General features: G+C 40.4%; 1 protein-coding gene across 1 annotated transcript in view; it reads left to right on the forward strand.

The window, feature by feature from the left end:
* LOC149267168 (annexin Gh1-like) overlaps window positions 1–13,525 on the forward strand; it is a 39,518-nt gene that overhangs the window by 1,467 nt on the left and 24,526 nt on the right. The window contains exons 2-4 of the mRNA XM_089431673.1: window positions 1,697–1,842; window positions 2,540–2,758; window positions 4,042–4,254. Of these exons, the coding sequence (XP_089287799.1) occupies window positions 1,697–1,842; window positions 2,540–2,758; window positions 4,042–4,254 (578 nt within the window). The remainder of the gene's footprint in view (window positions 1–1,696; window positions 1,843–2,539; window positions 2,759–4,041; window positions 4,255–13,525) is intronic.

Consider the following 13,525-nt stretch of genomic DNA (forward strand, 5'->3'; position numbering starts at 1 on the left):
GCGTTAGCATTGCCCATCAAAGCAAAAAAATTACCTACTACAAGAAATATGATTAAAATATCAATGCAGAATGAGAATTAAATCAACGTGTGTGGAAAAATTCATAGACATGGCATTTCCCATTTCATTAAATGTCCAGGACTTAACATGAAGTGTCTTTGTGTTTCATTACTTGCGATTGACACCATTTTGTTTAACATAGGTCTTCAGTTGTGACTCTTTAGAAAATTGTAACTCTCTCCAAGATCTTTTATCTAACAAAATCCAAATCGAACTAGGATGTTTTATAACTGTGCTGTTCAACCATAGAAATGAGAAATCTTAAAATTCCCACATCCTTGATCAAACCTTTGATTAGATTCGATTTTTGATCTGATTTCAATCGAGGTCCTATCAACCAGGTAGGTCTCGAAGTATGTTCAAAGCAAACTGACATGACATAATATAATATAATTAACTGCTAAAGGTCTTTGTTCTTATGCATTATTCATTGGCATCTACCAGATAATTTCTCATTATGTTCAAATTTCTTATTCATATAAAGTTAACTGAGCATAAAGTGACTATCCAACTAGTAATGAGGTCTGTAACGTCTGTGATGAGGTCATATGGATTTTCTTGTTTTGTGCAAGAAGATCAACTTGTTTTTCTTGTTTTTTATACGATTGGAGAATGCTTGGAAGAGGCCTTTACATTTTTTGGACCCTAGAAACAAGAGGAAAAAGGGTAAATAATAAATTGGTGAGAAACTGTTAAAGTGAAGAAGTAAAAAGCATTCAGCTAGGTCATGAAAATGCAGAGGACTTGAGCAATTTATTGCCGATTTATTATCTCTAGAGTGTTCCTTCTTTATAGGCATTCTATTTGACAAATAGCATCATTTTTATTCAGAATAGGCTGCAAATTATCACTGAGAAGAAAAAAAATTGGTTCAATGATCATGTGAAAATATGAATGGACGAGTGCTTCTTCGCACTGGCTGCTGGTTCATGTAAGATCGGAACAACCATTCATCAGCTATGGAGATGGTTGAAATAGGAAAATGAAGAGCGTGGACAATGTTTTAAGGAGAGAACCAGCATTGGTGGTTTAATGCTGGAACACAACAATGAATGTAGTAGGCTGTTTATTGCCTAGTTGAATTAAACTTTCCTTACAAGGCTTTCAAAATGTTCCCAACTCTGTAATGCATCAAGTTTGCCCTTGCACATGCTAACAATCCTTGAAAAGCAACTTGTAGCTATTCTTCTTTATAGAGGGCATCGAAATCGCTAGCAAAGTTTAAATCATATATTTTGAGGCAACAGTCGTTTTACTGTTTTATCTATATAAGACTGTAGAGAAACCTCCTAAAGGAACTTTACAGGACCTTTTTGGTTCCTGCAGGACAGCGGTGATTTAAGAAATATCAGTTAATAAACTGTGGCTGTTTGAGGCCATGATATGAAAATAATTTTCTTTCTTAAGAAACAAACCCATATGTATCTTTTATTGAAATTAGATTGGAGGCCCACTTTTTATGTAGGATTTCCAACATTTTTAGACTTGATTTCTGATAGGTTGACTGCCCTTGCTTTATTAGAAGAACAATGCTATCATTTAAATGTTTAATTGGGCATAAGTTCCATTTCATTAGTGTGGTTTTTGTTATTGCAGAGGTTTTATTATTCTGATCAACGTGGTTAATTTTTCATAGGGTGGGGCACAAATGAGAAGTCAATCATACAAATATTAGGACATAGAACTGCAGCACAACGCAAAGTAATCCGTCAAAGTTATTTTCAACTGTATGAAGAGGATCTCTTGAAGCGATTAGAATCTGAGCTTTCAAGTGACTTTGAGGTATGTACAAACAATTGCATATTACTAGGTTTTGATAAAAAGTCTTGTATGAATGTTGCACAATAATTTTTTTGATAGACTGGCCAATGTTAGATGTAGGATGCAAAGGTTAGTTCAAATGTCTCATCATAATTATGGATTTTGAGTGATATGATGAAGGGATTTTGGATGTGCGAGAACCTTATGGGGAAACCTAAAAGATGCTTCCTCACATTAGTGAGTGACTACACTAGTAAGTCCATTGGCGTAGACAAGTGTGCCTCACTCAGGATTTGAAATAGGAACCTGCTGGCACAGAAGGAGCAAAAAAATACCCAACAATATTGAGGCAACCAGTTGAGCTAACCCTTGGGCTACCTATCTATCTATCTATCTAGCCCCTAAGGGTCTGCTTGATTGGTAAGACATTCCTGTGCAATGTGCACAAAGGTCTTGAGATCAATTCTCGTCAAGTCCTTTGGGGTTACCAGTCACCTATGGTTCTGGCAATTGATCTGCCATCCATCCCGGAAATTCCAGGAAGATGGGGGAAAAATATATGGCTTTACTTTTAATTTGAATATCATCATCATTGTGATGAGTAGATGTTATCTCCTTGTCAAATATGATTTACATTGTACTAGATTGGTGTTAAGAAAATGTTTTCAGATTTTGTTGCCATGATTCTAACCTTGAAAAAATTATTTCTGTGAAAAAGAAAGTTGTATTCTTTTGGGTATTAGATCCAGCTGAACGTGATGCGGTCATATCTCATGATGCAATAAAGAAGTGGAATGCAAAGAATATATCGCTTTTAGAAATTTCCAGTGCTCGATCTTCGGCTGAACTATTGATGGTGAGGCAAGCATATCATATTCGGTACAAAAAGTCCCTCGAAGAAGACGTGGCTGCACATACAAGTGGAAACTTCCGTAAGGTGCACTATTTTTTAGTGGTTTTTTAATCAGTGATCTATGTTTTGCATCTGTGATGCAAATGCTGTTTTATCCGGAAACAGATAACATATTGCATGTCTTTCCCCTGTTCAGCATTGGTAAAATTTTGATGGTATTGGTCATATGTTAGCATACTATGAATTCATATGCATTCACTAAGATGTAACCATTCTCGGCACTACAAGTTTTGGTTTGTTGCATTTCTGGAGCGTATGAGTGTAACTAGTATAGAAGGATCAAAACTCAATTCTTTGGTATATATTTTGTCTGTCACTATGAAATGGCTAATTTCATTCTTCCATGGATGGATTTCTGCATCTATCTATCATCAGACTTTAGCTTCTTCTCCCTAGTGTCATCTTCCTGTGTAACCTTGAAACTGCATCAGTATTGATGTGTATCCCCTATGAGGCAGGAGCTGGCATCTTGAGTTTATGTTTTTTGAAATTTAGTGTGTATATATTTCTGCTTGGTGTTATAACAGTGCAACATCAGCATATAATATATATGCATTGCATCGATGATGGATCCCTGCTTTAAAATTTCTAGTGAATCTTAACTGATTCTATCTTGTCTTGTCTCTATGCTGTGGCTTGGTATCTGGCATTTTCACTTTGGCCTAACTCATCTTGTTAGAATTCGCAACCGGTGAATAACATCTTTTGTATGGTATTGACTCTTTACTATCCTTATTGAATGTAATAAGGATTGTGGTTTTACGAGTATATGATTTCATGATGAAATCATAAGAATGTAACTGGCTCTGTCAAGCCATGGAGATGTGCTCTGTGCATAAACAGAGCAATGTTTGAAGATAAACATTAACAGCATAGTCCTTAAGGAGTTGTGCCTTTGCTTGATTATTCAGACTATTTTCGGGCTTTGTGATCCTATGGAATGCCAGACATTTCTATATAGGAATCAATGTTTGTAGCTATTCTTAACAAGTTATGAACAGAACATCAAAGTAGATAATTTACATCTTTTTCTCAGATAACAATTTTATGAGTCTGTCTAGTGGTCTTTAACTGGAGTCTTCGAAACTATTGCAAGCTGAAGCACTAGAGCTGAGGTATTTGTATAGAGCTGTTCATTTGTCCTTAAACTAGGGTGTTCTCACGAATGAAGAACCGATTAACATCAAGACAACTGTAATTCCTGTCAATGTATACAGTTATTAGATTAAAATTCCATGTGAAAAGTGATAAAAGGACATAGATCTTTCTGTTTGGCTAATGTCTACCTAGTTATTGCTCTGTTGCAGTTGCTGGTAGCACTTGTAAGTTCATATCGGTATGAAGGTCCGGAAGTGGATATGCATTTGGCAAGTTATGAAGCAAAGAAGCTAAGTGAATCTATAACGAGCAAAAAAGATAATTACGAAGAACTTATTCGAATAATAAGTACAAGGAGCAAAGCTCAATTGAATGCCACTTTCAATTGTTACAAAGATGTGTATGGTCATCATATTAACAAGGTCTGATGTTCCAAACTAAGTTTCTATCATTTTCATACTCTACATTATTTCATTTTCTTCTTCTCTACTTTGAGCATGTTTTGGAAATGCATTGATTTGAACTTCTTTATCTACTTTAGTTGTAACTGATCACACAGCCTGAATTAGTGTATTGAGATTTTGCACCTTTGGGGTATAAAATAAAGCTTTCATGTACATTTAGAAATGGATATTATGATAGTATGTATGAATGAGCAGTTCCATTTTATGAATATTATGATAGCATGTATGAACGAGTAGTTCCATTTTATTCCTGAAAATATATGTATGTAGTGGAATTGTAGAGAGATTTCTTTCTCTTAACCTGTTGCCTTAGCATCCTTGAAATCGGGCAACTCCTATTTATCTTGTTGCCTGGTTACTACCCATCAAAAGGTTTTTGTTGCAGGGAAGAAAATCCAAGTTATCATCATCATTTTCATCTATTTGATTGTGTGAATTTCACTCCTTATTTTTGATACAAAGCTTCCTTTGATTATTAATATAAACAACAGTTGTACATAGGCATTTAAAAAAAAAGTTGGACTTCCAAATGTTCTAGATAACCTCAAAATTGAGCTGGTCTCATGCCAAGATACTCGCCATGCTAATATTGTAAGGCATACAAATTATATGAAGTAGCGAACTAACAACAGCAAAAACCAGTCCATCGTCCTGAAATCATCAGAAGTCCATCAAGATTAGGCAACAACAGGATGGAGCCCAACATTGAGTGGCAGGTCATAATGGTCTTTGGGGTGTAGGCCCCAGCTAGAAATGGTGGGTGCTGTATTGCTATAATTAGCTACAACTATCATTGTCAGTTTTAGATGGCCTCTTGCCCTTAGAAATCAGAAGTGAGATTGTCTGGAAGTTATCATTCTGCTAAGCGAGATGGGGTGGCTAGCTGTGACGATGCTCCCGCCTCTCTCGGACTTCTCAACCTACTTGATGTTGTGGTCACCCTCTATTGCCTTGACTGAATTGAATGTGTATCTAAGGCTCTCAGATAGTATTGCATGTGATGGTTCCCTATACATTGAGAACTTCTCATAGGTAGGTCAGATCCATCACAACCTTGTTCACTTGTACAAGAATCTGCATGTACAAGACTGCATGAATTAGGGAGCTGTCATACCAAGAAAAATATTCTCTATGTTGTGTGTGATTAAATAAGGCATCGTTCCTTTCTTCCAATTGATAAATATTATTTCAACAGTTATTACTTGTAATGTTCCCTACTAATTAATTGCCCAAGGGAGGACGAAGTAGCCTATCCAACCCCATAGGCTATAGTCAATGATAAAGGGGGAAACCCATTATCCAATGCTTTTGGGGCAACATTGGGTAAATTGGGGTAATTGGGGCAAAACTTGTGAAGGAAGCCAGAATTGGGGCTAAGTGGAGGGAAACTTGTAACCCCTCAAATTAAAATAAGGAGAAGAGACCCCAAAGGGAGTCTATAAATAAGAGAGAGGAGAATCATTATTCTCATCATGGTTGATTGGATATTTATGTTTTGTGAGCTGAGGCTCTGAGGGTTTTAAGACTCCATTTCCTTTAATTGGTTTTGGTGGTGATGATCCCACCCTAGCCAATCCCCTCTCTTTATCTCCACTGTTTGGCATAATTTTCTGAGGGACTCTTATCTGGTTTTTTTGGCAAGGAAGGAGATTTCTGTGGGATTAGGGCAGCAAGACATATTTGGACTTCTGTCCAAGGCAGCGAAGCAACCTGAGGCCTCTGTCCAAGACAGCAAGGCAGATTGAGACTCCATGGTGGTTTACAGAACCTGGCTGAAGGCAACAAGGACAGCATAGGTTACTCTGTGTCATCTCTAGGCCAGCGGAACCCTTAACTGAGTTACAGAGAGGCTGTTGTGTGGTATTGAGGATTGGTTAGGGCAGTTCTAGGGCAGCAGAGCCCTCCTTTTGACATCACAAACCCTCCAAATTACTACTGTAGTGGCAAGGAAGGGTTTCTGTGGAGAATTAATTCCAGGAGCAACTCAATAGCACTGTTGAGGAAGCGGCAGCCTTAATTTGGACCACAAGTAGCCCTTGTTGCAGCGTAAAGGCTATTTCAGGGCAATATTTGACACAGGAGTCTGCTAGGGCAATCTCTGGACAGCGAAACCTTCACATTGGCAGTCAAAAACCTGTTCTGGGGCAGCAGATTGATCAGAGGAGGAGGATGTTGAGCAGCAAAGAATCTATAAAGCATTTCCTGAGGCAGCCAGGAAATTTATGAACTTATAAGCTGGTTGTTGGCGTGTTTTGACTGTGGTTATAATTCTGGTGTAAAGTGCTGTAGTGTGCAATAAAGAAACTGTCACTCTTTATGATTTGATAAGAGTTGTATTACTAGGACTGTTGGTACACAAACACTAAGAATAAGAATGTGAATTTGTGATTGTTGTGAGCTATTGGTGTGATGATGAAATCTATCGTTTTCCTACACTATTGTGTGTTTAATATCATTGCTGTCTAAGATTGTAATAAATACAGTAATATTGGTGCAATTTGTCATATTTTCTTTAACCCTAATGGCAAAAATTCCCTAGGGATATTCTATTAACAGCCATGAGGCTTGAAATTCCACAATCCATGGCAGTTTACCCCTAGACAATGCTGCTTGCCATGATATGGAAATGGGCAGGAATTGACCATAAGAACACTTGACCCACCCCAGGGAAATTTAATAAGCAGACATAACCAGAAGAATTGCTTGAGTAATCTTAGTGTGATAATGTACAGAACCTATAGGATGTGAGATCCCTAGGTAACTTGCAAGCCGCCCAGTATTAGCGACTAGGCAAAGAAATCTATTTTACTTTCTAGTAGAGGCTTGCATAGGCAACAAAACTTGGAAAATCACATCTTTTGATTTGACTCTAATCTCCAAATCTTGTTCAACCATCCATCGAGGATAAGCCTTGGGCATAACCCCTTTTATATATTAACAATATTATATTTGGTGAAGGCCTTAGATCTAGGCACTTGAATAGTCAATACGCTTATGACCTTTAGTGTATTTGCTATCACAAATGTAACAAAACCCTTTTTCTATTTTTTCTTCCAATTGTTGTGGTGTCAACCTTGTAGGTTGTGGAATGCTAGGAGCAACACTTCCATATTTATAGTTGTGAGTGGTAGCACTTCTTGTTGCCATAATTTTGCTTTCAATTTTTCTTGCTAGGTTGAATGCCTTCTCCAATGAATCAGGTTCCCAAAGACGAATCTCATGTTGAATGTTATCCTTTAAAGTCCTTATGGAGACATCACTCCTTTGCTTCTTTGGAATATCATTTACCCTTATATTCAATTTTTGGAAGTCCTCAATGTGCTCTGCCATTGAACCCTTTTGTTTGAGATTTATCAATTGGCTAAAGAAGGTGTTGCTCATTGTATCCTCATAATGAGCTATCATTTCCTCCATGAAAATTGGCCAGGTAACAAGCTCCCAGTTCAAACAATATTGCTGGAATTTGACGAGGAAGGAAAAATAATAGCGGAACCTAAAATAGTCACGGCAACAAGAACCCGACAACTATGAAATCGATCAATTTCAGAGTATCTCATCAAGTGGAAGAACTTAACTGCTGAAGATTCCGCATGGGAGGATGAGAATTTTATATGGAAGCATCCAAAACTACTCAAGCGTTGAGGACAACACTTTTTCAAGGAGAGAGGCATGTTAGGTCCCTATATTGCTAGTGTAGCCCCTTATTGTTATTTTTTTTTTCTCAATAAGACTAATTCTATTATGGATACAAAAAGTTACAGCGAGGCAGTGGCCTTGAGAGTTCAGCCTGACGATGGCATTTTACAAAAACACATAAGATCAGTGCAGTTCTCCGACACATTACAGTTTTCCATAGTGACTAGACCAATACATTTTGACAAACAACACCCTGAGACTGACAGAAACATGGACAGACCCTGCCCAGAGACAGACAGAAACAACTGATATATGTAGAAACGACACATTAACTTGCAAGAACCGGAGCCAAAACATAGCAACAAAACCAGAATCATTTGTGGTATAGGGCTCCTCAACAACCAGACACCCGTACCGAAGAAGGTCCTCCGAGTCCGAATGAGGAGCAACCGAGCCGGTGGGATCGCCACGCACGGACACACCTGGGCCAGCGGGGTTTGCCAGAATTGGCGACGAAGCATCCTCCGAGACTGAGCGCAGGCGCTCCTCCGGGTTTGCAATTCTCTGCTCCACAGGTTCAACAGCTTGGGCCGCTCCCAAATTGTTGTTGTCTTCAAGCTTTTCAATAGAGACAGAAATAATAAAAATGGCGTTGTCGAACGAGCAAGGGAAGCGATACCGCGCTGTCTGGTGAGCGGCAAGCTCACTTACCACCTCTCCTGATCTACCGCGACCCCTTCCTCTGCCACTCCTCGTTGACGGAGGACTTCGCCGTTCAGGTTCCAGAGTGTCGGAGGAGCGCTGCGAGACAACTCGACCACTAGAGCTCCCCCTTCTGCTCAGTAGCTTGACTCTTTCGCGCCGCATGTTGGCTTGCTGTGCGCTGGGTAATTGCAGAACCTCCCAATAACCATTCAATCTCTGCACACTAACAGTGCTGTGAACCCCTGCAACGGGATGCAGAGAAACGCCCAGAACTGCAGGTGAAACCTCGACGGCGGAATGCATTGGAGCTGGAATGCGATGAGCGTTTAAGGAGCAGCGAGACGCGTCGATAATGACGACAGATGAACACCATAATGGCCACATTAATGTGGTTATGCAGGCCCGTTCCCCTTCCCAAGTGAACTTACTCGTGGCGTATGCGAGCTGACAGATGCCCACATGAAACGCTGCCTGAATGTCCTTCGAACATTTAATCACCAGCATTCAGGGTAGCCCCTTATTGTTATTAGTGCAACCCTCTCATTGTATTTTTGTGCCCATGTAGTCCCCATATTGTTATTATTGTGCCTTTACATTATTATTTTTATGTCGGCTTTGATTGTATTGTGACCCCTTAGACTCCTATATATAGAAAGGTGCCCTTGTCATTTGTATCATCCAAGAATTGGTCATCTGTGTAATGTCAAGGAGGTTTCCCCCTCGAAGAGGCTTATTTTGAAGCCATTTATCTATCTCTTCTTCTATTTTGTGAGCTGGTTGCATAACAAGTCGAAAGAAGTGTGAATTTGGAATCAAGTTTTTGACCTCGTCTTGGATAATCTTATCATGATTTCTAGGCTAAATTGTGCTTTCAAATAGTAAGGACCTCCACTAATGCACACTTGTTAAAGATGTACCAGCTTACTCAAACATAACCAAGAAAGCTCCAGAGTATCTATCATTGGATCGAAAGATGGGGTTCACAGGTTCACTCATAATCTAGAATTGCCCCAAAGCCAAGGGCTTGAGTTTAAGATCAGATCCTTGTCTTCTGCAAGATTGAACTCAAGAATGAAGAACCCATTTGCACAGGGGTAAATAAAAGCTTCCTCTTTATTCTCAAGTTTCTAAGAGTTTGACATCCATTTGTGTAGATTAACTAAACAAGACTGAACACTATTGAAGAGGCACACCATTTATACTATAGAAGGCTACTTCAACTACAACATCCATTCACTGTGGCAGTAGTTATAACTAAAGCCTCCTAAACCAACAGTCATAAGGGAGAAGAGCAGGAAACCTTTTTCACAATATCATAGAATGAAGCCTTCCTAGACTATCATTAGAGTGGAGAGAGTTAGATATGCACTCATGTTCCTGTGAATTTCTTTGAATCTACACATCAGAAATTCTACTGCAATCACTGGTTTATCATCTCCCACTTGTTTTTACATTCAACAAGCTATTTAATTATTTAAATAGCAATGAAAACACTATTGTAGACTACACATACATATAGATCATGAACTGAAATAGAACGAGACAAATACACAAGGGACACCGTTATTTTTGGACAATCTTCCTGGGAAAACCCAATTTGGGAAAACCAATGCAACATATAGAGGGTTTGTATTATTAAGCAAGCAGAATCTAAGTACAACAGGTTGTCTCTCACACCGACTAACTTCTAGAGATATTATGGCAGTAAGAAATACATACGAGGGTTTACCTCATTCTCCAAGTCTCAACTGATCCACTGAATGGCTGACTTCGGCAAACACTGCAGAAAATCCCAGCACAATCTGCTCTATGTGGGCCAATGTCTTGCCTTTGGGAGATAACGTCACTTCTTTGTTGGATCGATTTGCCCTCATAAGCTTCGACTTCAGCCCTCCCGGCTCAGAACATCGAACTCCCAGCGGAATCTCGAACTTCCCTCGATTATCTCGCACTGCCACTACAAGAACCCTCTTGGCCTGCATCAACTCTGCGTGAGCCCCTTCTTGCGCTGCGTAGGTCTTTGCACCACCTCTCTGATGGTACTTTTGCCTCTCTGCCTGGTACTCGTTTGCTGGGAACTCCCTTCCAATCCAACTCTATGCTACTGCCCCTCTCACTGCAATAGATCACTTGTTCGATTTTATCAACAAACCTCGCCCTAGAAAAATCGAACTGACTGATCTCTTAAGTGTGTCTTCAACTGACCCTCAAGCCTCCTCTTATACTTTTCTTGTTGATGGATCAACGACTGAGATTAAGTCCCTAATCAATGACTAAAATTAAAACAGACTTGATCCTAGTCACTTAGAAGTTTTTCACCCATATTCTTATTAATACCCATTAATATTTTTATTTTCCTACATTTAGACTTAGGAACCGATTAAAAATATTAATTATTTTAATAACTCCTCATCTGGGTGGAATTTCTTCAAATGATTTTTGGGTCTTGGAGATCTCATGTGTTCTTGCCCCTCCACAAAATTTCGAAGCTAGAGCACATTTGATGCTACCCAAAATCAACACTCCCTCTTAGCGAGGAATGTGCTCTAGCAATACTTCTCAATAGAAGTACTACGCTGATCCATTGCATCGGTCCTCTTTGCTGCTGATGCTTGGCCTGCTGCCCTTCATCCACTACACTGCTGCATCCTGTACTGTTGCCTATGACTCTGCCACTGTCACTGCTACATCTGTACTGCAACTCCCTCTCAAAATGATGCCTCATGCTGCCCATAACACTGCCATTGCTAATTGCTGCACTGCAACTCAGTTGCTAAGTAGGTAACTGAAACTTTCACCCAAAATCTGACATGTTGGTCAGTATGGATGCCTCATGATGGGCTGGTAATCTATGTTGACCCTCTGCTACTACTGTGCTGCTGCAAATTGCTCTATGCCTCTCGCACTGCTACAACATCCACTGCGCTGCCTTAGACTTTGGCACTCTAGCTTTGACACTGTCGCTCCATCACACCTCGCTCCAACCGACACCCGCCATTTTGCTACTGTTGTTAAGGGCTCCCGTAGTCGTATGTGATCCAAGAGTTTGGGCACCTCAAGGATCATGCCCCTTTGTAGTCCTCTCGACTACAACTCCATGTCACCCCACCTCTTCTCCAGAGTACTCACGGCACAATCATCATCCTCGCCTTCCCTATCACCTTTCGTTGGAGCAACCTTTGAGTCAGAAGCCTCCTCCTTGCCCCCTTCTTCCGGGGGCACTGAGTGGCAAAATGTCCAAGTTCCCTACACTTGAAGCATCTGACCTTGGAAATATCCTTCTTCTTTCTCTTTTGCTGCCCTTGGTGTCCCGCTGATGCGAGAGTTACATCCTCCTCCACCTCCTTCTTGACCTAGGCTCCTTTGCTGCGACTCCTTGCCTTGGTCAACTTCCTAATCTCTTCTTGTCGAAGAGCTGCCCACATCTCCTCCCAACTGGGGAGAGTTGCTCTGCCCAAGATACTTTGGACAAATGTCTCCCAGTCCTCGGTGACTGCATTCAAGGCAGTTATGACCATGAACTCAAGATCTGGTGGTAGACCCCACGAAAGTGAATTGGTCACCAATCCCTTACAACCTGAGGAGGAAGGGATCGATCTCTTCTCCCTTCTGCATTTGGTACCGTTTCAGCTGATTTTCCAATAGCATTTTCCGTTGAACAGAAGTCCCTTGCACAAGGTGGTCAGTGTTTCCCACATCTCCCTTGCCGTGTCCTTCTCAACAATGTGTGGGACCACATGATCTTTGACCTAGTCTAGAATCATGCATTTAGCCTTCGCCTGGACCTCCTCGTACTTTTGTAGAGGATCTACGTCGATCGGAACATCAAATACTTTCAAGGCATAGTCCTTGATGTGATGGTTGTCTAGGATTGCCAGGATCCTGGCCTTCTAGACAAAATTGGATGCTACATCCAATTTGTCCTGATCCCTCAGTCCATTGACCGCCATCTATGCTAAAAAAATAGGACTGGTTCTCTTCTCCCTTTCTTGCTGCTAATCCAGCAAGACTTGGATCTGGATTTCTTTGGCGCAAGAAACCCTCTAAGGAACAAGATCCTCTAGACTCCCTTTGAGTCCTGATTTCCTTCACGAAAATCCTCTTGCCAAATGTCGAATCACTCCTCTCCAATCCTCCTTTGCTGTTGCAACCCAGATCTAGATTTCTTTGGCTAGAAATTTGTCAAGGCAGTGACTCCCTTTACCTCGGCTTTGTCTCCATAGACACTGTTATGAATCAACAACAACAACATCCCACCAGCTCCATTGATCGAATCTGCTCTGCTCCTCCAGCCCTGGAAACTGACTGTTTCGAGCCTCTCGGGCTCTGCGCTGTCCTAGAGAGCTGATGCAGTCACTGCGTGAGCTCCTCTCAGGTTCTGCGTCACCCTCTGCAGGTTCGAAATGTTGATAGAGGCACTGCGTGAGCCTTTGCGTCACTCCTTCAACTGCTCCTCTGCCTCTGAAAAGATGCTGTCACTTGGGACAACTGCTTCTTTGCAGCAAATTCTTTGGATCTCCTGGTTGATGTCTTTAGTCTCTTATGATCTGCAATGCTCTGATACTATGTGAAAATTTCTGAATCTACACATCAGAAATCCTACTGCAATCACTGGTTTATCATCTCCTACTTGTTTTTACATTCAACAAGTTATTTAATTATTTAAATAACGATGAAAACACTATTGCAGACTACACATACATACAGATCATGAACTGAAATAGAACGAGACAAATACACAAGGGACATCGTTATTTTTGGACAATCGTCCCCGGAAAAACCCAATTCGGGAAAACCGGTGCAACATATAGAGGGTTTGTATTATTAAGCAAGCAAAATCTGAGTACAACAGGTTGCCTCTCACACTGGCTAACCTTTCAGAGATATT

Source organism: Pinus tabuliformis, chromosome 6 (assembly GCF_031772625.1).
Source record: "Pinus tabuliformis cultivar Carrire ecotype Pingquan chromosome 6, CPIR1, whole genome shotgun sequence".
NCBI lineage: Eukaryota > Viridiplantae > Streptophyta > Pinopsida > Pinales > Pinaceae > Pinus > Pinus tabuliformis.